The 25,226-nt window shown below is 42.4% G+C and overlaps 1 protein-coding gene across 6 annotated transcripts in view; it reads right to left on the reverse strand.

Annotated features, from left to right (window-relative positions):
- The window catches only part of myo9aa (myosin IXAa), a 123,887-nt gene that overhangs the window by 69,487 nt on the left and 29,174 nt on the right, over window positions 1-25,226 (reverse strand). For all 6 annotated transcript variants that reach the window (XM_017478025.3, XM_017478024.3, XM_017478023.3 and 3 more), the window contains exon 2: window positions 22,625-23,549. In XM_017478025.3, coding sequence (XP_017333514.1) covers window positions 22,625-23,470 — 846 coding nt within the window. In that variant the 5' untranslated portion in view covers window positions 23,471-23,549. The remainder of the gene's footprint in view (window positions 1-22,624; window positions 23,550-25,226) is intronic.

A 25,226-nucleotide genomic window follows, 5' to 3' on the forward strand; every position in this document is an offset into this window, starting at 1 on the left:
TCATTTACATTACATTTATGGAATTTGGTAGACGCCCTTATCCAGAGCGACTCACATGCATCTCATTTATACAACTGACCAATTGAGGATTAAGAGCCCAACAGTGGTAGCTTGGAAGTGCTGGGGCTTGAACTCCCGACCTTCTGATCAGTAACCCAGAGCCTTTAACCACTGAGCCACCACTCAGTCGTGAGTCAGTGCTTGGACCCACCCTGCCGTCCGGGACACATCCTTCCTGTCCATCATTTCATCCGTTCTCTTCCGCTGACTCAGATATTCAAACATTCCTGTCATATCACACGAACGCCTCATACAGACACGAGACCTGTCCATATCTGTCTGTATGAATTTGTATAACATGTCTTGCATACACACAAGAGTAGAGAGGATTTAATACTGAAAAGAGGTGTGTCTCAGATACATGCGACTCTGACCGTGGACTTAATCCCATTTTTGGTGCATGATATCAGCTTGAGAGTATAAAGTCCCGGGCCAGTGTCTGACAGATTAATGCAACCACAATAGGTTGTGATGCTGAAATGATGTGTTCTTGGGCTATAAACATCATATAAAATATATATGAGAGACAATTTGAAGCCAAGATTAGTTAATAAGTAGAGTCAAGTTTGTTAATTTAACATGATTGTCCATTTAAAATTCACTATTCTTTTTATTATTATTTATTTTTTGCACGGAAGACATCAGAGGAAGCAGCGGCTTAATCAGAGACACTGCTCATCTCGAAGAGCTCATTTTTTATGGATAAAACCACGAACACTACTTACTGCACGTGTAGCAGATGAGTGCTCGGTCAGCTTGTCCTTCAAACTGCCAGCATGTTTTCTTTACAGTGAACTAGCAACAAAACCGGCGTTATTTTATTAACTAGGCAACTCCAAATAGCAAATTAAAAGCATGATAAAATAACCCACATCCCATAAACACATTATTCCATGACCTCGGTTAATGACTCCAGTTCTCAATGCTTTATATATATTAAAATAAATTAATAAATAAAAAGCCAAATAATAGGATGTGCTGCATCAAGTGCGATTTTATAAAAGCTGCTGAATTATGAGGGATATTAACATAATGGTAATTTAATTATTTTTTTTAATTTTTTTTTTTTTAGATTTTTGAAATTGTGAAAACATTCGGATGGAAGTACAATTTATCAGTTGTAATTTTTTTTATTATTATTTAAAAAGCAGGGATGTATGTTGTACAGATGCACTTAGAATGTTGTTGTTTTTATTTATGTTGTACAGATGCTTTCTTAGAAAAACAACAGGTCACTTCGTGAGTCGGAAAGGAAATCCGTCCTGGAAATCGTCCAAGGAGACGGAAAGCCATTTGCTTTTCTTTACATGCTAATGTGTGCGTACTGTAGTGATCACTCGACCTGGATCAGAAATTTCGACCATTAAAAATTCTAAATGTCAAAATATTAAAACAAAGCAGACGTACGTTACACAAAGTACGTCCGCAACCGCACAATTAAATAAAGGTGTAACGTGTACTCCGATTTGCTCACGTTAAATCAACTCATTCAAATCACACACGCTCCTTTGTTGCGTCTCGGCTCGTCTCTCTTGTTGAATCAACTCATTCAACCCCTCTCTCCTCTCCATCCAAGAGAGGGACGCTTGACCACGCCCCCACAAGCGCAAACTATGCATGGTCCAAAACGTTACAGCGCGGAATAAACACGGAAATGACGGGATTTGTCCCACTTCATCCGGTAAACATCAATCCCAGACACGTTGGCCGAGACCAAAATTTCTTATCTGAAACTCTGACCTGTACACGTGCATCATTTAATCCGTTGAATAGTATTTCAAGCTAAAACCTTGAACAGCTTGAAAGACTAAACTGGACATATTTCATAAATAGAATAATAGAATCAATTTTTAATCTAATAATCAGGTTTGCTAAAGTCAGCATGGATTATATTACACTGAATTCATTTAATATATCTGATTCTAGGTTCAAACAAACTGGGGTATTTATTTAGTATTGGTTAAGTCAAGCATACCCATGGGTCAGTATCTCTGTTTATACCACAGTCCTGGTGAACTATTTACTCTGATTGGTCAGCGAGTGTTCTAGAAAATGAATCAACAGCAGCTCTGGCAGAAGTTCTAGCTGCAGGTTTATAATATTAACGCGCTCTTTCTGATATGTTATCGACTTGTTTCTCGACAGTACCACATAATCCAAGTATAATTAATACATCCGGTTATTTAACCGAGAACCACGTGGAACAGTTGATATGTTGGTGGCGTTTCTGTAAGACGACGTGCATTTTACATTTACGGAAGGAGTCTCCGGTGTTAGCGCTTTGCAACAGCTTTTCTTGAGAAGAACGTCTTCAGGATAAGACTTTCTTCTTTCTACGGTCTTTGTAAAATGTAAAGCAGAGTTTTTCAGCTTAATGTCTTATTGGGGGGGGGGATAAACAACAGAAGACACGCTTGTATGGAAAGAACGCTCTATAGCTGCTATAATACCGGGATCTACCATGTTTCACAGACGTTCCCAAACATGAAATGTAACTATAAATGGATAAAACATATGGCGTATAAAATTTTTATGTAGCACCCTTGAGAAAAAGTCAGCAGGTCATCAGACAAGGACTACTTGACCCTAGCTAGTGTGTTTATTTTCTCTTAACATGTTTAATTGTGAGGTGTCAGTTACTTATACCAGGAGAGTTAGTCTTCATGAGAGATTTGCTCGTTTCCCTCGGTGTTCTACTGAAATGTGTGTAGTGCAGCAGGCGGTGGCATTCGGAACGAGCAGCTCACGCTACAGTTACAGAATTCCCCTTTTAGCAGAATTAAGAGGCTTAATCAAACCTGTTCCAGCAGGACGATGCCCCCGTGCACAAAGTGAGCTTGATGAACACATGGTTTGTGAAGATTGGAGAGGAAGATCTGGAGTGTCCTGCACAGAGCCCTCAACCTCACTGAACACTTTGGGATGAACTGGAACGATGAGCGCATGCCATCCTCTCTCATCCCACACCAGTGCCGGAGCTCACTAACTAATCTGAATGAACACAACCCCCCACCGCCACGCTCCAAAATCTAGTGGAAACCCTTCCCAGAAGATTAGAACTGATTATAAATGGCAAAGGAAGGACTAGATCTGGAAGGGGATGTTCAACAAGCACATACGAGTGTGATTGGTCAGGCGTCCACAAACCTGTGGCTATATGGTGTATATTCATTCAATCATCGACGGTTATTCATTACTGACGGCTGATGTACTTTTATGGTGGTTATAAGTTTTAAGATTGATTGATTTAGTTTTTTAACTCTTTCACCGCAGCGCTACTGGTGAGCCTCTTCGAGTGTGAATCCACAAGCAGGGAGAGCGGAGATACATATCATATCGTCAACGGCACAGTACAGGTGACATTTCCAGTCCCAGAGGCTTATCTCATTCAGAACACTCACCGATCGCAAGTCAAGCCGTCACAATGGTTCGGTTTCACTATAGCTGGAACGAGTTTCCAGTTTTGTCACTATACAATCATCTGTTTTGTTCTCGGTCACATGGTTCAGCTGAAACTTTTGTAACCGGAGCCTGCAAAACAAAAGTCTTGGATGCAGGCGTGAACTCTTGACTCTTGTTATGTAAAGTAATTAAGAGTGTTAAATGACAGGAGAGGAGACAGCTACAGGAGTGGTTCGAGTGGCAGACTTTCAACTCTCCTAATCCTGCACGCAGCCTATATAAAGCTCGACAAAGCAGATCAAGCTTGACGATATGAAGAGCGATGGAATAATAAACAATCATGGAGTCAAATCAAGCAGAGGCTCTTTTTTTTTTTTTTGGGCCCAAAGATGCAAGTGCATTCCACAGCACACAATGGCGTAGTGTTTCCTCGCGGCACTGTAACCCGAGCGAACTTAGGGGCTTCTCTTTTCTCTGGAGAGCGCTACAGAGAGCAGAGGAAGAGCCGTTCATCTGAGCCCACTCAGAGGAACACACTGCTCAATCCAAAAGCTATAAACCCATGCATTCAGTTTTTTAAATCGCATCACTGTTTGAAAAAGAAACAGTTTTACTATCAGAAAACTGATAGTTTTCTGATAGTAACTATCAAGAACGAGAGCTCTGATTTAAAAATGCCCACCTTGCGTAACAGCTAAAGATGGCTAACGAGAAAATTCTCAAGTCTATTCACGTACACAAACGTCAAACTTGACGGTCTGACGGTTTAATGGCATACTAGCGAGGGCGAAAAAATTCTCGGAAATTCGGGTGGACTTTGAAGAGCTGAAGAAACCCAGAGCTCCATCTTGATCTTGATTCGCTTCATTAGGAAGACTGACTGTTACTGCGGGGAAGATGGGAGTCATGAACCAAAAACCCACAACACGCATTACACGAATGATACCAAATACAAGTAACAAACTAATTTGATTCATTTAACGGTGTCCGTGGAAAAGCAGAGGATGTTTGTGGAGCTTTTAGGAAAAGTTAGTCCATCGTTACACCATGGTACGTCTGAAAATGAATCCCCGTTCAAAATTAACGCGCTTCATACAAACCATCGTAACCATAGTACGTCTACGGCATGTAGCAGACGCCCTTATCCAGAGCAACCTACAGTTATACATCTGAGCAGTTGAGGGTTAAAGGCTTTTCTCAAGGGCACAACAGTGGTGGTATGAACTCACAACCTTCTGATCAGTAGCCCAACATCTTAACCCCTGAGCTACCCTGGCCCGGAAGTAACGTACAGTTAAACTTCCTTATTAGTAGAGACGTGGCACAGACCGTTCATACACACGTGCGCAATCTCTCCCTTTCTCTAATAACAAATGTACTATAATTCACTCAAATAAATCTAGGGTTATTAGAAAAAATCGAATCTGATCACACTACTTTATCTCGGTGTATGACTTAGAGCGGGCAGAACCCCAGATCTAACGACCCGTGTGTAAAATAACTAACAGATGAACCGTTATTCTGATCTTTTAGTCGAATTCTGCGCTGCAAATATCAATGACTTGTCAATAAGTCGTCAACACTGGCAAGTGACCACGGTATAAGCGGGATAGTCCAGGGCTAGGTGTGCGTCACGTGATTTTAACGCATTAAAATCGCGTAACGCGCACCTAGCCGTGGATTACCCCTTACATAAAGACAAGATTTTAATTAGGGCTGTAAGATACGTATTGACTCGGACATGTCTCCGATTACTCGCATATGTAATTGGACTTGTGTTTCAGTCTTGCTAATAATGGTCTTGGTCTCAAGAGAGTTTTAAAGGTCATTTGTCTTCTCTTTTCACGTGCACATGGTGTGGCAAGAAGTAATTGCTCAGTAAATTACTAATTCATTAGCAAAAAGTAATTTCTAGAAAACGGCCTACTCACTGAAACCAACTAGCTGAAGTAAAGCCTGCTCTCGGACTTGACAACGTCGATCTCGACATACAGCCCTCGTCTGAATAAATGATGTAGGGGATGCAAGTCACATGTTTCGACAATGTATTTAGATCAATCTGAACATAAAACATGCCCAGAGATGACGCTCACGTGCTCCCTGGACAGACGAAGTAACTAATCTTTCTCTCAAAGCAAATGAATGAACAAAAATCAGACACGAGATGACTTCAGTCTTGACGTTCTTCATTAGCACTTGAAATAAAGAGGCCTACTCTTTTTGGTGTATTCTGCGCTGTAACTCCAATGTTAAAATGTAGAGCTACGAAGCAAAAACACGTGAAGTTTGGCAGGTCTGTCCACGCCATAAATTCCCAGCCCACCCACAGCAATGTGTATCGTCCACACTTGTCCTGCACGGTTACATTATACAGCTGTGGTGCAGCTGTTGGATATTACGTCTGGAATATCGAGAGGAACTTGTACACACAGATGCAACCGACACATGCAGAAAGGCAGCAGGAAGTGGGAGTGGAGGACATAGCTGAATAGTGATCTAGCACTTTCTCTGAGCTAAGAGTCATAAAGAATGAAGTCCATTCAGATGACTCACGAGTCTCCCAGCTAATGAGACCCTCCACACACGATCATACACGCCAACCTGACCAACACACAAACGCACACACACACACAACAAAAAGAGCATTGTGCGATACGACAGCCGCAGCGGCTCTTCAGATAAAAGCGGTGGGGAACGTGGAGACGGCACCGACGCTGGAGAGAATCTCTATGAGGCATCTCAGAGTCATCGCTTCGTCATGCTGAGCGCAACCACGAGATATTTCTTTATTATTAATCCCAGTACTGTGCTTTTTTCCCCCCTCAGTATGGTAAAGATTAACCGATTCCCCGTATTACGAATTGTGAAATGAGATATGGGACATCTTGTATGTTGGTTCTGGAGGCACACTATATCCGTGTAATATCAAAATAATTGACAGGAAATTTAAAAAATAATAAAATCATATCAATCACACCAGTGAAATAATTGTCAGAGTATATTTCCTCACTGGAGTGTGTGTGTGCGCACGAGTGAGTGTGTTTAGACAAGTCCAAACCTGTAGTGTTAGAGTTTGAACACTGAAGTCTATATATTTTTGTTGTGTTTGTTTTTTTTTGTTTGTTTGTATTTTGTTTTGGTATCCATTGTCCTAAATTAGTTGACGTTTCTGTAAATGTTGGGTAAAAACTTAACGCATCATACTTACAAAATATTCAAATATATCCTTGCCCTATTAATTAGTGAAAAAAAAGACAGAATAAACGAGCGGCAGTATCTCCAGTGTCATGTTGTGCAACAGTTGTCCTTAAGAAATATATTATTCTTTATTAATACAAGAAAAAAAATCCTCTGATGCAGAGGATGCGTCACTACAGCTTTCAGTTAAAGACGACATGCGATATCGGATTACAGCGCAGGTCTAATTCCTACCCCATGCCCAGTGTTCCAGGGAGAGACTCCGGATCCACCGTGACCCCGAACACGGACATGATGATCCTCTAATAACATATTCCTGAAGGTCATCACTGTGTACAGTCCCACAACTCTATCTATAAAGTCATTTTACAGACTGATTCAGTCCAGTTTTATTTGTATAGCAGCTTCAAGTTCAGGATATAGATTTTAAATGTATAAATCCGTCCCTAATGAGCAGCCGGAGGTGACGCTGGTGAGGAAAAACTCCCTGAGACGAGATCCAGACTCAGAAAGAAACCCATCCTCATCTGGATAACACAGGATAGTGCGATTATAAATAAATACACCCCTTCTATAAACGTGCTAATACTACATGCTCAATAAGTGCCATTTTGCAAGCAGGAAAATGGTTCAAGTTTTCACATGAAGTCTGTTTTGTTGAACTTCTCCACTGCTCACTGATGGAGACTCGAGTGCAGAACTGTTCAGGGCTAACGCTATCGTAGCAAAACCCATCTGGACTAAAGCAGTGCTTGGCGGTTGGCGCCACATCGCCCTGAATCTCACGCACGGCCACGGCTGCCCTCCGTCACACACCATCCGTTACGCCGATTATGAAGCTGCATCACATGGACAGTGACGAAACAACGGTCTGACCCAGGATAAACTGGAGGGAGCTGCAAACCGGCGCATCAGATCTGCTGCAAAAGACATAGAAATACGTCAGTCATCTCTGGAGGACTGCAGATGAGCTTTGAGGCTTGAGACTGGGTCTATCAGGCTCCGTGTGTGTGTGTGTGTGTGTGTGTGTGTGTGTGGGTGTGTGTGTGGGTGGGTGTGTGTGTGTGAGAGAGATAGGGACAGTGTTAGGGAAAGTTGTCTTATGGCAGCTTTGGCCCAGTGCCAGGGCAAGGTTAAACCCATTGAACTTATCACACTGCAGGTTTACAGCGGCCTTTGTGTTCACACTTAACACCAACACACACACACACACACACACACACACAGTAAGAGAACAGCTGGCAGTTGACACAGAGTTACATCACAGAAGTACAAAACTGTAAAGCAGTTATGAGAAAGAGCACCTTTGTGAGAAGGGGGGGCAAACAAACAAACAAACAAACAAACAAACAAAAAAAAAAAAAAAAAAAAAAAAAAACAAACTACTGATGGGTCAAAGGTCAACCTCAGAAAAGGTTTTGTTTTTTGGCTAAAAATGACAGACAATAAAACACACCAATAAATACACCATGTGACTTGTAATCCTCCGTTTCATTCAGCCAGACATGATTATATAAAGAGCGACAGCAGCCTGGATTCACTCACGAGTTTCTGTGGAAGTGGAGGGAAGAAACTTCACACTACTCCCATCGTGCGCGTGCGTGTGTGTGCGTGTGTGTGTGAGAAATGGCTTGCATTTTTAGCAAGCTGCTCTGTTGCTCAGCCTTTAGTCAGCAGAGTTCACTCAATGAGTCGTGCTATTGGAAACACAGGACATTAAACACACGCACAGGGACAAACGCAGACACACCGACTACATTTACATGGACAGCAGTAATCTAATTATTCAGCTTATTCTGAATAAGACAATATTCTGATTAAGGTGTTTACATGTCTATAATGCACTTTGATAACGCGACAAAAACAGGAATACTCCACACGTCTTAATTCGATTTGTGTTTACTTCGAGTATGACTTTAGTCAGATTAAGATAATCAATAATCGTTGTTTACATGCTAGTTTCTTAATCAGAGTATCGTCTTATTCGGGTTAATATCGGATTATTGTTGTCCATGTAAACAAACCGACAGACACACAGAGACGGGGACACAGAGACAGAGAGACACAGAGACGGACAGAGAGACACACAGAGATGGGGACACAAACACAAAGAGACACACACAGAGAGAAACACCACCACACACAAACATGTTTAAAAAAAACAAAACAAAAAAAAACAAAGAGAGACGCTCTCTTCATTGACCCCATACACTGGTATTTTTTTTTGTGTGTGTGTGTGTGTGTGTGTGTGTGTGTGTGTGTGTGTGTGTGTGTGTGTCTTGTATTTTGTCGTTGCCAGTGTTATTTCTTTGATGTCTGCAAAGTATGTCAGAATGAAATTAATAATAGTGATGATGACGATGATGATGATGAACCCAGCAGCTATTCCCGAACACTGGAATAACTCTGGCTGTGTGTCTTCAGGCCGTCCACCACAGGAAGGCAGGAAGAGGAAAACGAGGCCAGACGTGGGAGGAAGCGGGTGGTGCTGAGTGAAGCGTCCCAAACCCATGCAGGAATGAGACAGCCACTGAAGCACAGGAGAGAAGAACAACAGCGTGTGCTGCTCTAGATAACCCGTTCGGACCGTTCTCGCTCGGACACGAGACTGGACATGAGCTGTAAACTGAGATCTGAGCAGAAAAACCCTTGAATACACGATAACGTTCAAACCTACAACTAGAACTCGAGCTCAACGTCACTCGGGCGCTCTTAAATATCGGTGCTTCTTTTGAGAAACACGTAAAACATGTAAAATCCAGAAAAACCTGGCTGACTGTCTTAAGGGTCACATGCTAAACAAGATGCTAATCAGTCCATGTAAAAAACCTAAAATAAAACACCCCCACCCCCACCCCCCCAATAGAGAAACAATGAGGGGGAAAAAATAAAATCTTTACTTTCCCCTGCTTTAAAAGAGTGATCTTCAGAGACGGACAGAACGCTACACGACGAGTCCGTGCTCTGCCTGGAGAAGACACTCGCATACCAGAGCTGTTGGAGATTGGACGGGTCGGGAAAACAGATGTCTGATAATGTCTGATTGTCGTCAACATGCTTTAGTGCGTCGGAGTGAAGCACTAAAACTGCTGAAGTAAACACATTTCAAACCCTACAACCACAACGACTGGACCTGGTTTCTGTCAGAACCAGAAACTCATTTGGGGTCTGGAGAAGCAAAGAATGAAGCAGGGTAAAAACAACAGAGAAGAGGGAGAGTCCTGACCTGCTGGAACCTAAACCTCGCTCTCGGCGTGTATTTATAAAGCCAAGAGTCTCGCTGAGGAAACAGCGCGGTAATATCGATCATTATTATTGTAGATCAGTGCGTGTTGATCGGAGCGGCGTTCCCACAGCGGCCCTGTGTCCTGACAGAGAGAACGCTGGGCTCCCTGCTGTCAGCCGAGGGCGAGGGGATGAAGTTACACACACACACAAAAACAGTATCAGTGTAAAAAGCAGCCTTGATCAGAATCATATTGAGAAAACAAAAGGGACTAAAAGGAATTAGGATTAGTTTTACATGTCGAATGCGGGGAGTGGTTTGGGGTGACGGAATTGGGAGCAGAGGTAGCTCTGTGGTGAAGACGTTGGACTTGTGATCAGAAGGTAGTGAGGTCAAATCCCAGCACTGCCAAGCTGCCACTGATGGACCCATTGAGCAAGACCCTTTAACCCTCAACTGCTCAGTTGCGTAAATGAGATAACTGTTGGTCAAGCTGGATAAATGCCGTAAATGTCGTATTCGACTTACATAGGAAGCGGAAACTCGGAATTACGCCGTATTGAATTAGGCAAATTAAAGGCTATGAAAAAGGTATTGAATGCATCCATATCCACTATGACGTCACAGACCTGACTAATCCATAATGTCTGTCGATTTTTTAAATTACCGATTTGATCGATTAGTCGTTGCAGCCCTGGTTACATCCCATGGGGAAGGATGTTTTGTGCATGTGGAGTTGACGCTCATTTATAATTTGTCTCAATACATGACTTACTACAGTATAATAAAATGCATTTCAAATGAATTCTAAGTGAAGAAACGTGTGAAACGTGTCCTTTGATGTAGGTTACATGCCAGGCTTCGTATTCACTATTACCAGATCAGGAGTGCAAAGCAAACCGTACTACCTACAAACACCCACGATCTCAGATACTTCCTTCCAAGCTTCATTTTTCTTTGCAACTTCTCTTTACACGTCTAATGAGAAGTCGTTCATGACGGGAGAAGATGAGAGCATGGTTAAAAGTTCTTCTTACACTTTCCTGAGTCAAGCAGGAACTAACTACAGGTAGAAAATGAAGTTGTGAGAGGTGGAATTAAAACAAACCAACCCCCCCCCCCCCCAAAAAAAAAATAAAAAATTATAATAATAATAAAAATAAAAAGTACCACACATCATAGGATTGGTTCGAGGAATCATTCAAGACAGTGGTTTGAACTGGTCACTTTACCACATCATATTTCATTTACATGAAGCTGAGAGAACTCCGAATGAATCTTTTCCCAACCAAACTAACGCTCTTGCATCAGCTTACTAGATCTTTATCCTTGTCCATTATCTGAGTTTTTTTTTTTTGCTCATGAGGAAAGTATTTGGGCATCGCTGCCAAATCTGGTGCACTTTATCAGCCCACATAATTCTCACGAGACTTGTGCGCTACAGCTGCTGAAATTAGGAGGCTCGTCTCGGCTTCTTGACTTTATCAGCTATAGCTTATCTTTATTCAGCCTTAATAAAGCATTAAGTCGTCAGTACTGTATCACGATGAAGGCTCAGAACGGTTACGTTTGAAGCGATCGGAGATCTCTCAGCCGCTATAGCCGCTTTATGAAGCATCTCGGACGTTATCTCTGTCCGTCATGCGGGCAGTTTGGTTTACTCGAACACTTCCCGAGCGTATCCCAACCCTACAATTTTACCAGCATTCCTAGGAGGTAGGCAGAAGCTAATCTATGGCCAAACCATAAATATATTTCACAACACCAGTCATTTCAATCTTCCATAAACAGTCAAATCTGCCAGAAAAGGCTTTTGCAATGCAAAAAAAACTGACTACTATTATTGGTGTAGAAAAGAACATGCGTGTTGCTGAGCGCTCGGCTGACGCTTGTAAAAGAAACTGAGCTAACGGGTGTTTGGAAAGGCAGCAGGCCGTATTTGGGAGTCACATGGCAGGCATTAGGTGTCTGAACAGCATGGGGAGATGGCCTTCGCTGAAAAATGTCCCACAGATAGACGTATTGATGGATGGATGGATTGATGGATGTATTGATGCATGTATGGATAGATAGATTGATGATCTATAATGGATAGATGTATTAATGGATCTATAATAGACAGATGTACTGATGGATGGATGGATACATAGATGGATGGATGGATGGGTAGACAGATGTATTGATTGATGGCTGGATAGACAGATGGATCTATAATGGACAGACGTATTGATGGATGGATGGATAGATAGATAGATCTATAATGGATAGACGTATTGATGGATGGATGGATAGATAGATAGATGTATTGATTGATGTACTGATGGATGGATAGATATTTATATGGATTACTATTAGATAGATAGATAGATAGATAGATAGATAGATAGATAGATAGATATGTGAGCTAAGAGGTGTTTGGAAGGGCAGCAGGCTGTATTTGGTAGTCACATGGCAGGCATTAGGTGTCTAAAGAGCGTGGGGGAGATGGACTTCGCTGAAAAATGTCCCACCTGGAGCTCTTAGAAAAGGAGGCCAATCTGATTAGCTCAGTGACAAAAAGACAAAATGCAGGGATTCCCTCCCCTCATCTCCCGCTGAGCACTATAGATATTCACCCACTGCACTTTTGACCTACGGCTGAAAAAAGGCAAGAATGTGAGCCATATAGTGGGACATCACATGACCCAGGAACACACCCATGCACAGGAATGAAATCAATGAAACACACACACACACACACACACACACATTATGAATGAGTAAAAGGTGACACATTAAAGGAAAAACACACACAGTGTGTGTTAGGAAGGTGTCGGGACACCACACGCTACCAAAACATCTTCAAATGCTCCTTGGTGTAGATTGTGGAAGATTTCTGGATGTGCTGTTTCACAATGCACGCAGTTCCTCCAAAAGATTGTTGGTGTTTCATGATTGTGTCTAGCAAATCTCCCATAGATGTTCAAAACGGTTGTGATCTGGCAAGCAAAGGCAATAGCGTATGATTTGCATCATATTCTTCCTCATCAAAACCATTCAATGAGCTGTAATGCCCTGTGGATGGGGCGGAGCCAATCTGGAACAGACCATGCCCATCAAACCATAAAAGGTGACCTATTAGAAGAACTTCGTTTTGCTCTACAGTGACACAAAATCATGCACATCATCTCCATTCGCTCATTCATTCAACTAAGCCTGTTACATACAAAACCGTCTAATCACACACACCACAGTTCACCAACAGGAAGTTCACGTTCACCAACAGGAAGTAATTCACTAGCGAAAGGTACAGATTGTATAAAGGCTCTAGTGCTCTAGGGAGGAGCAAACCTAAGCAGCGATCGCATGGCATCGCACTGCCGCCTTCCTTTCAGCTTTTTGTTGTGTACAGTTCATAAGTCATTTACTACGCCACAGGCAACATTCCAGAGAGACAAGAGCTTTATTCTTAGCGCGGCTGCAACGCTGCTCGTCTTTCAGGCCCAGTTTCAGAGCGCAGTTCAAACACATGCATACCAGAACGAGGCAGGGACGGATGTCGGGGTTAGGAGTGAGGCTCGGGGGTTGAGTGTCAATGCAGAGACCAAACTGCACAAAACTATGAGCTATGGGCAAAAAAAAAAAAAAAAAAAACCATCAGCGATTGTGTGAGGTGACAAATACTCGTTTTTTTAAATACAGAAATACTTTTTTTTTTTTTTTTTTTTTTTTTAAACAGGTATATTTTTTATAGAGATACGTTCAGATAAGATTAGATAATTACTTCCTAAAGTACTTTAACGAGAACTTTTCAATTAAAAAAAAAAAAACGTTGTGTTGTCCATGTGTTTTTCTTACTATATTACCTCCAAACAGAGTTTTAAGGCTGATGGTGTTCTTCGTCCGTGACCGAGTGAACCAGTACCGGGACGTATTTATTTAGAGACTTCAAAGCATTTCTGTAAGACCCTCTGGATAACGGCTTCTGTCAAACGCAGTGAATGTAAGTTCCATCCATCAATACAGCTATCCATTACAGATCCATCAATACATTTATCTACCCATCCATTCATCCAATACATCCATCCCATCCGGTCATCTATCCATTATAGATCCATCAATACATCTATCTCTCCATCCATCCATCAATACATCCATCCATCTATTCATTATAGAGCCATCAACACATCTATCCATCCATCCATCAATACATCCATCCATCCATTATAGAGCCATCAATACATCTATCCATTCATCAATCCATTCATCAATACATGCATCCATCAATACATCCATCCGTTCGCCCATCTGATAGCAATCAACCTTTGCCTGTCCGCCTGTCTGTCCACCTACAGTGAACATAAGTTTACACACCCCTAATAAACTGCAGGTTTGTATGAAAAAAAAAATTAAACCAAAATAAATATTTTTTCACCTTTAATGTGATCTAGCAATCAACAAAATTCCAGAGCGAAACATGTAGAGATGTTTTGGGGTTTTGGCGAACAATCTGTAAAACACTATACTGCAGCTCTGTGCTATATAATGGCTGTTGTTGATTTGTAAACATAAGAATTGCTTCAGTTTATTTATATAACCTATTTAGCAGAAGGAAGCTCATCAGATCAGAGACTAGTGACACGACAAGCCAAACTTTTACCCATTTTTCATTTCACCTCTCTGGTCTGATTAGTGAATTAATGAGATTCAAAAAAAAAAAAAAAAAAGAAAAGAAAGAAAGAAAAGAAAGAAAAGTCAACCGAACAGAAAAATGTACACTTTGGTTCAAATTCAAAATCGAGTCATCTTATCTTAACACTTCAAACTTAACATCAATAACTGAACAGTTTCGAAGCTTTAAAAGATAACTGCTGCTGCCGCCATTCAGTCATATTACTCCTTATCAGGACTTTATGAAACTGCTTCTTTATAAACGTTAGTTTCTGTGATAAGGCTGTCCTTTAGCCTATAATGGAACATACCGACCCAAACAAACTGAAAAGAACATCTGATTGAGGAGAAAACTGCCCAGGGCTTAGATTAGTGCCTGAATATATTGCAATATCCTTTAAAAACAACACCAGGAAACTAACAGACCACTTCAGATCAAAGACATATTGAAGGAATTTGGAGCAAACTTCACATGCTTTCAAAAACAACAAGATCACATGTGTTCATTCATTCATCTAGCATTCTGCCTACAGATTAAAACCAACCCCACATCTTATTCCCTCCAAACAGCACATCATGAGTTCTGTACCCGTTACATCATCATCACGCTACCTACTGCTCTCTCTGTACTGGGAGTTGTCGCTTCATTTCCTTTAATTACGCTTTCAGACATGACGACAGAACCATGAACTCCCAAAAGCACACAAGTCCTTTAGAGCTTTATAAAGGGATTGTTTAGGGAGGAGGGCTTTGCACGTGGACTGACTAAAGAGTCTGCAAACCTCTTCTTCTTAAGATGAGACGAGCACCCGTTATAACAGCTGTGATAAGCACTAATTACAGCCTTATCGCTACAATACACATAAAACACAGCAATAAAACACACGCTAATCCTAGGCTTATCTTAAATTAAAAAAAACAAGAGGATGCAACTGAACACAATCAAATCTGTAACAGCAAATCAAATCCAAGATTAGGAAGCAAAAAGATCAAATTAGCATCAGATAGACAGACAATAAACCAGATCTAAATGAGCTGACTAAATAATTTATTTATCCTGAATCCGAATCACTGTGCTAGAGAGGAGACATGAACATGTAATAAACAGCAGCTCTTCTTACCTCCATGTTTGTTTCATTTTATACTCATTAACAGTCAAAATCCATTCTGTTCATACCTCTAATTGGGCGGCTGTGGGTCAGGTGGTAGAGCGGGTTGTGCACTAATCGTAGGGTTGGTGGTTCGATTCCCGGCCCACGTGACTCCACATGCCGAAGTGTCCTTGGGCAAGACACTGAACCCCAAGTTGCTCCCGACGACAAGTTAGCACCTTGCGTGGCAGCTCTGCTACCACTGGTGTGTGAATGTGTGTGTGAATGGGTGAATGAGAACCAGCGTAAAGCGCTTTGAAGCCGCTAAGGTTAAAAACTGCTGTATAAGTGCAGACCATTTACCATTTACTCAACACCTGGATGTTCGTGATGTTTGTGAAATGAAAACAACCAAACATAGTTTAACTGCTTGTTCAGTTTATTTACTGTGGTGTTGCTGAATTTTATACTACAGTGCTGTTGAATCTGATTGGTCAAAAGATGTCGACAAACATCTGGCAGTAACTGAAAATCACAGATTTGTATTCAAATGTGCTATGGATTCTATAGAAACAGCTTAAACTGGGACTTGTATAGCAGAAGATCCACATAAACTGAAACAAAATGTGTGCGGTCATTCCAAAGTGAAGCTTATGAAGCTTACGTTTTCTCTGAGGAGACGTTTATTTCGCATTTATGGAAGGAGTCTCCAGTGTCAGCACTTTGCAATGGTCAAAGATTGAAACTGCGAGATTCCTTTGTAAATTTTCCTTCATGGGAAAGTTTTATAGACTTGGAGAGCAAGGGGGGGGGGGGGGGGGGGGGGGTGAGAAGGAGGGCTGGTGAGGGAACAACTGTTTTGTGGAGGTTCCACAATATTAAATGTAACTAAAAACGGATAAAAGTAAGTATTGTTGGCGCTCAGAAATTGTCGTCATAACAGAGGTTCAAAACTCTTCAGGATGTGTTATTGGAAAATAAATCAACTTCGGGTGGTAACAGGAACTCTGCTTTTGAAATCAGGCCACATCACACCACCCTGTCATTCAGTACGTTTACATGGACAATAATATTCAGAAATTAACCCGATAAAGACGATACTCTGATTAAGAAACTAGCATGTAAACAGGGGTTATTGATGGCCTTAATCTGACTAAAGTCACACTCAGAGTAAACACAAATCGGATTAAGACGTGTGTTGTATTCCTGTTTTAGTCGCATTATCGACCTGCATTATAGACATGTACACACCTTAATCACACTATTTACGTCGTGTGGGAGTTTTCACCGCATTTAGCAACAGGACACGTACACACACGGCAATGCTCAACCGTTTGACGGCAAACAAGAGAGTACGGCTGCGTCCGAAACCGCGAACTTACCTACTATACAGTAGGAGAAATACACGCATCTCTACATACCGTACGGTAGGAGAAATACACGCATCTCTACATACCGTACGGTAGGAGAAATACACGCATCTCTACATACCGTACGGTAGGAGAAATACACGCATCTCTACATACCGTACGGTAGGAGAAATACACGCATCTCTACATACCGTACGGTAGGAGAAATACACGCATCTCTACATACCGTACGGTAGGAGAAATACACGCATCTCTACATACCGTACGGTAGGAGAAATACACGCATCTCTACATACCGTACGGTAGGAGAAATACACGCATCTCTACATACCGTACGGTAGGAGAAATACACGCATCTCTACATACCGTACGGTAGGAGAAATACACGCATCTCTACATACCGTACGGTAGGAGAAATACACGCATCTCTACATACCGTACGGTAGGAGAAATACACGCATCTCTACATACCGTACGGTAGGAGAAAAACACGCATCTCTACATACCGTACGGTAGGAGAAAAACACGCATCTCTACATACCGTACAGTAGGAGAAATACATGCATGTCTATATACTATTAAGTAGGTAAGTACACGGTTTGGAACACAGCCCATGGCTTCACACAGTCGTCTATTTGCACATATAACTCCTAAAACTGTACACGATACCACAACGAAGACGAACTGTATGTGGATATGTGAAATTCTGGAGGGAACGTCGGACGGCGTGGTGTGGGGACGTAAATGACGTGTGCCGTTAATCGTTCTATAACGTGTAACACGGGAACATGAAAGGAATATTCTAAAAGCCACTCATGTAAAGACCTTAATCATAGTATTGTCTTATTCAGAATAAAGTCAATAATTAGATTACTGCTCTCCATGTAAACGTAGTCAGTGATTACTTTCCGATAACAGTAAACCCTGAGTATTTTACCTCTGACATCGCCAAGCCAACACTGAAAATCTTGGTATCAAGTTGCAGGAAATAACAGTAAAGTAGGTTACATTTGTTTTTTTGGTTTTTTAAACAATAAACCAGCTCCCGAGTGCAGCGACAGAAAAGTATACCGTCCTGAGATCACCTTACCCTTGGTGGGAGGGTATACGCTATACTCTCTACCCCTGTCAATCACAGAGACACTAGCCAATCATGTGCATCAGTGTGGACATGTATCTAGAAGGTGGTAGACAGCACTTTCCTCAGATTGTTAAGCTGCCCTGTGATGCAACAGTTAGAAAGGATGCGGTCGGTTGGCTTCGTGTATTACTCTCCTATTACTCGGGTACAATATAAAAAGTTTGAGCGTATCTCTCCTGGGTTTACGCTTCATTCATGCATGACAGAAGAGGTCGTGTGTAGACGAACATAAGAGTCAATCTGGACTGAATGTGTCTAAACACACTACAAGCACCACCACAGACTTCCTCCGGTTAGTCCTGCGCCAGGCTTCGTCTCCGTCCCCGTGTGCTCGTCTCACAGCAGCATGCCAGATTAGTCGCTCCGAGAAAAGAGAACAGGATTTACTTTGTAATGCTGCTGTGAGCAGAACAGCACAATTTATAAGAACCCAATGTAGCGCACAAAAGCATCCATGCCTAGCTCTGAAGAATGGTGTGAATGGTTATACAGTCAGCCCTATTATTAATACCATTTTGAAAAGCCACACAAGCAAACAAAGAGGCTTGTGACCCGGCCATTCACCGAATCATGTGAGAGTCACAATGCTCTGCGCCAATTTCTAACTTGTTCCATGGTTTTTAAAACGGCTCAACGATGCCCACAAGTTTCTCCTGTGTTCTCCATACACAGTGCGTACAGTGTGTATGCTGTGTGGTCTTTGTCCAGGGAAAGATCCGTCTCGAGCCACACCGAGAACACAAGGAATTCAGACACCGTGAACTCTTCTGACCAGATAAAAAAAAAGCTCATCTAATGCGTCTGCAAAGCGAACGCTACAGTGAGCAGTTAAATCGTCGTACGAGTATGATGTTAAGTATGCCATCGAGGCTGAGGATTTTTCATAAATGAGAATGTTAAAAGACTGTTCTTGTCAAGTGTCTCGACTTCCTCCTGATATAGTACTGCGATTAAATTACTGCATCCACTCCCTAGGTCAAATGATCCTCCTGAACCTTTTAGCATCGATTGATTCCAAGCCAACCCTCTTTACATGTACAGCAAATCCTCTGATCCATGCAGCACTGACGGTAATTCGCAATAAATCTGCTAGAGCATTAAAACCAACCACAGGCGGGGTTAAGACTCTATGATGAGCCATGGAGCCACAGTGACCCCACCTGACCCTCAGATGGATCTGGAAGGAAGCTCCCAGGTGCTGGGAATACAGCAGAAGTGGAGTCTGAGTCTGGATCCTCATAACATCTTAGGGAGTTTTTCCTCGCCACCGTCTCCACCGGCTCGCTCAATTGGGATAAATCCACACACTTAAAATCTGTATCCTGTGTTTATATATTTCTGCAAAGCTGCTTTGAGACAATGCCCACTGTTAAAAGTGCTATACAAATAAAACTGAATGTAAATTTTTCAGATACAAGTGATAACATCTGTTCCTTTAGAACACGCACACACCCGAGGAGATGTTTAACGATTAAAATAAACATTTCAGAGACCCTCCTTTCCACGTGAAGTAAGCAATACAACAATCGTCAGCATGCTGTTATAGAAAAATAATTAACAACGAGCTAGTGTAAAGTGGCGTGATGCGACGCAAAGTGACCCTATCCACCACGAAGTAGATTCTTCTCCTACGACGACACATCCTGAAGTTTTTATACCATACAATTTTCACAATTTTTTAAAAACTAATTAAAAACAACAACATAACATTCACTCACCAGCCTCTCCCCCAAATAATCAGTGGCGATATTTTCCACTTTCACGTGAAAACAGCAGCCGAGATCAACGCACGCGCTCCAGCACTTACAGGTTCGCTCGCACATAATAAATACAAACCAGCGTTCCACTCATGAAATGTTTTCACTGCTTACTCACTTCCTTATCAGTAACAACACTGTTACGAGTACGTGGTATGAGAAATGAAACCCTCCACCGCACAAATGCATGCCAAGTACTGAATCACACACAAAAAATCTCCAGGTAACGGAGTAAGAATCAGGGACTATGATTCATTGCTGTGACTCACTAAAGCGCAGAAAAGTCAGAATTATCACAGCTACTGAACAGGCACAGGTCCAGAAAAGGATTTGGAAATAGGAATAAAAACAGTGTTAAAGAAACTAACAGCATTTCAGGACTGTGCCAAACACACACACACGGTCAGGCAAGATCTTTGCTGCGGCTTGCTATTGGTGTGTCCCTTTAATAGCAGGATTATCTGGATATGACACAGTGCTTGAATTATAGGCTTTACCATTTGTGCAACTGGATGAAAAAATAAAAATAAAAAATAAAAAAACGCATAATACAACTGCTCCACATATAAACATATCAGTGCTAGAGAGTGTGACTACTCAGCAGTGAGATGCCCATCCCCTCTGAACAGGATATTTTAGATGTTTACGATTAACACAACAACAACAACAACAACAACAACAACAACAACAGCAGCAGCAGCAGGTGGATGGTGAACAGAATGCAAACCTAGTGAAGTATTACAGTAGACCGAACCGAGTCTTTGGAAATAAATAAATAAGTAAATAAATAAATAAATAAATGAATGAATGAATGAATGAATGAATGTTTCCGTAGCCGGGCAGATAAACATTTGAAATAAACACGAACATTTGAAATAACACGATGCGCCCAAATGCCCCTAAATGAGCACTTGATATTTTTTATTCCAGATTTATGACTGATGAATCTACAAACCCGATTCCAAAAAACGCTGGGGATGCTGTGTAAAATGTAATTAAATGCATTTTGTGCATTAGTGCCTGTGTAATGGGCAGCTTGCACATCTGGAAAAGCGCCATCAATGCTGAAAGGTATATACAGGTTTTAAAGCAACATCTGCTTCCGTCCAGATTCCATCCCATCTTTACTTCTGAGAGACTCTGCCTCTCCAAGATACTTTTTTTTTTTTTTTTTACACCCAATCATCTTACTCACCTGTTGCCAATTAACCTAATTAGTTGCAAAATCTTCCTCCAGCTGTTTTCCAGCCCTTTTGTTGCCCCATCATCTCAACTTTTCTGAGGCGTGTTACGGCCATGAAATGCAAAATCACCTTCTTTTTTCCTTAAAATGGTACACTTGTTTTCTACGTTCTACTGTGAATAACATACGGGTTTATGAGATTTGCAAATCACTGCATTCTGTTTTTAATTTACATTTCACACAGCGTCCCAACTTTTTTGGAATTGGGGTTGTAAATATGACAAAAAAATGTTTGGGACACCCGATATGTGGTTCTTCCCCAAACTGTTGCCACAAAGTTGGAAACACAATTTGTTTAGAATGCCTTTGTCTCTCTTCACTGGGACTAACGGGCCCAAACCTGCTCCGGCATGACGACGCCCCTGTGCACAAAGCGAGGAGCTCCATTAAGACATGGTTTGAGAAGGTTGGAGTGGAAGAACTCGAATGTCCTGCACAGAGCCCTGACCTCAACCCCACAGAGCACCTTTGGGATGAACTGGAACCCCGGCTGCACCCCCAGACCTCCTCAACATCCCAACATCAGTACCTGATCTCACTAACGCTCTTGTAGCTGAATGAGCACACATCCCCACAACCACGCCCCAAAATCTAGTGGAAATCCTTCTGAGAAGTGTGGAGCTAATTATAACAGCAAAAGGGGGACTAAATCCAGAATGGGACGTCAAATAAGGACATGTGGGTGTGACGGTTATGCGTCCACAAATGTTAGGCCATACAGTGTAGGCCTGGAAATCCTACCCCATCCGAACCGTCCTTTAGAAGACTATCAAAACCCGGTCCTTCTTCAGCCGAACAGATTAAAAGTGCACACCTGAGAATGACTTGCTTCTGACAGGTCTTTGTTGGTCGGTCCTGCACTATGAGATAATCAGCATACCATGTAGACTTTGGCAGGGCGGAGTGACTAATCAGTCACCTGCTGTGTGAGTGAAAATAGCCAGCGCTACCTGTGAAACTGTAACCTCCGCGTTACACCCTTCACATGCCACATTAACTGGTAAAAGCACAGATACACAATCGCGCTGTGCAAACAATTAAAGCCGGTTCTCTGCACTCGAAAAGCACTCGACAGCGCTGAGGAGTTGGTGATTAACCTCAAAGATTAAACATTAGTTTTATGACAAAGCAGGTTAATCGCTGGAAGTGTTCCAGCACTCAGGCTACACGCTGTGTGGGTCCTGATTTAAACTGACGCTGTGTCGTATTTGTTAGCGACGTTCTTGTCATAAATTCGTATTACTGGTGCCAGGTAAGCGTGGGAAAAATGTCAATCGACTGCCTTTTACGTGAAAAAGTCGACCATATGAAAATTCAACTGCAAGTAGTCAATCGCATTCGTTATACAAAGTATGCTTAAATGTGCAGCCTTGAACTCGCACCATGTAGATGTTCAACTCGTGTAGAACGTGCTCAGCTCGGTAAACACACCACGAGACATGAAGAAAAAAAAAAGACAGCTAGGTCACAAACATCCTGCTCTTACCTCCAGCACTGGCCCAGCTCCGAGAATGATCTGCTCCACCCCGCTAGCGAAGCCCTTCTGACTGAGAGCCGTCAGATGATGGATGAGGAAGTTGGTGCTCTGCGTCTTCCCTGAGCCGCTCTCTCCAGAGATGACGATGCACTGGTTGCGCTTTCGTTTCAGCATGGCGTGGTAGGCCACGTCGGCCACGGCGTAGATGTGCGGCTCCAGCTTCCCGAGCTGGTGGTTGTCGTACATCTTGACGTATTTGGGGTTGTAGATGGGCAGGAACTTGAAGGGGTTGATGGCGACGAGGATGCTGCCCACGTACGTGTAGATCTTCTCCTGCCTGAAGCGGACGCGCAGGTTCTCCAGCAGCGTCTTCTCGCTCAGGTCAGGCAGCTTGCAGAGGTCGTCGTGGTCCTGGAGCTGTGGCGGAGGCAGCAGTCCGCGCTCCACCATGCGCCGCCGCTCCTCCGTCAACTGCAGCCACATGGCCACGTTGCCGTAGTGGATGGAACCGTCCACGTTCTTCTCGCGCAGCAGGAAGCGGTAGTCCTCGCTTCCCGAGCGGTTCTCCAGCGCAGCACGGGGCCACAGCATCATGCGCTGAGCCGGGCAGTCGCTCGGGTTCAGGATCCATTCCTCGCCGCCGAACTCCTTCACCTCGGCCAGCACGTAGCATTTGGTGCGGTCCAGCCGCAGACGAGCGATCACCTGCTCGATGACCTCGGCGGCCGTCGTTCTCTTGCGGGCCAAGATGGGGCAGTAGATGGTGCCCACGGCGATTGCCCCGGGGTAGACGCGCAGCGAGAGCTCGGCATCCTCGAAGCAGCGGCGCCGCCCGCCAACATCGCGAATGCTCATGTTGGAGCTGTGCGGCCCATCAGCTCTCGGCGTGTGTGTGCTTCAGAAAAGGCCCAGAGAATGCTTCAAGACATCACAACTGCAAAATAAATAAATAAAACCCAAGAATTATGATGATGATTTACAGGAAGTTTACCGTGAGACAGCAATAAACACAGGACTGGAAGATTTTAAGGCACACGATATTACGTTGCCGTGTTCTCTTGTGACGTTCACCTCTGAAATATACTGTTACCACGACCCGCAACCTCGGAGTACGCTAGTGTTTGAGACTAAAGGGCTCATGTTTAGGTGCACTAAATTATGGGTAGTGTTACGGGGGTGTGGTTTGAGGCGGACACAGTCTCTGCCTTTTTTTATTTATTTTTTTTTATTCCCCGTCCACTAATCCACATTTTTTAGTTTTTTGTATGTAGAAGTAAAACCGATAAGAAATGGTGGAAATGCGTGGCCTTTTATTTTGTTTAATGGTTCTGGACGACAAAAGCGTTTAATCACGATATTTTTAAATGGAACAATGTTAAAGGTTTATTTTTCATACAAACATTTCTCCACCTGAACTTTTTTGTTTATTTTTATCTTTTCATCATTCTTATATATATCCTTTAAATTTAGAATAATTTCAAATCAATCCCAAAAGATGAAGCGTGTGCTTTGTTTATAACGATGAATTCATTTAAAATTATTTACCTTACAGTGTAAAATAAATATTGTTAAAGTTGCAAACTCTTTCAAAGTTTCTACTATTAAACGTTTTTTTTTTTTTTTTTTTTTTTTTTAAATAATAACCTGCTGGAAAACATCACTTTTACAGATATTAATAAACAAACCAACTTTATTATTCTGAAAGCAACACAGTCTGCTCTGTTTGTATTCTGTACAGCTGGACACACATCTAACGTCTCATCACGTCTCATCTCGACAGCGAGTGCTAACACACGTCCACGCTGCACATGCGGCGCTCAGCGCGTGACGTCCTCGAGCATCATGGAATCTTTTTTTATTTGGTCTGTAGACTGATGTGAAACAATCAGCACTGAACATCTGACCATTTCTCACCGTTCGCCCAGTGCGTCTCCGTGACCAAATGAATTTACGGGAGTAAAATGGCCTAAAGGCAGAGTTTCTCCTCCTTGACTACGCCACTTCACGTTAATCATTCAACCGCTTCCTACTTCACGTTTCATTTATAACTGTCAGTAAGGTAATAATTATAAACTGGCAGGCTTTGTAAAAGATTAAAATAAACTTCTAAAAACAGACCCACACACACACACACACACACAATGGGCAGATCCTGGCTTTAAGCAGACACTGGTTTACTATCTGCTCTGAACACAACACGGCAAATCAGCCGGCTGCCAAGATAAGCAGCTGCCTTCTCCTTCAAGACACACGCACAATAAACCAATTCACAGCCGTGCCACTTAATAAAGGCTGAACCGGCTCTACGGGTTACTGTTCACTACAAAGTGAAGCAGTGTCAACAATGACAACACCACAAACTCCTAAATCCTTCGATAACTCGTCATCCACAAAGAAATGAATTCAAAACAGGTGTTTTATTGTTTCAGTAAACCAGATGTGTCATTTTGAGAAACGCACCTGCGAACACGGAGATGAGCTCCTTTTCAAACAACGGCTCAACGTGGGGAAATAAATCGACTTCGTAACGCAAATGGTGCTCTAATAGAGCGCCTCATTCATGCCTCTGGAGGGCCGAGCTCGGTTTATTTACTCTCGTTAAGTCAGCATG

This window comes from Ictalurus punctatus, chromosome 10 (genome assembly GCF_001660625.3).
Source record: "Ictalurus punctatus breed USDA103 chromosome 10, Coco_2.0, whole genome shotgun sequence".
In the NCBI taxonomy this organism is placed as follows: Eukaryota; Metazoa; Chordata; class Actinopteri; order Siluriformes; family Ictaluridae; genus Ictalurus; species Ictalurus punctatus.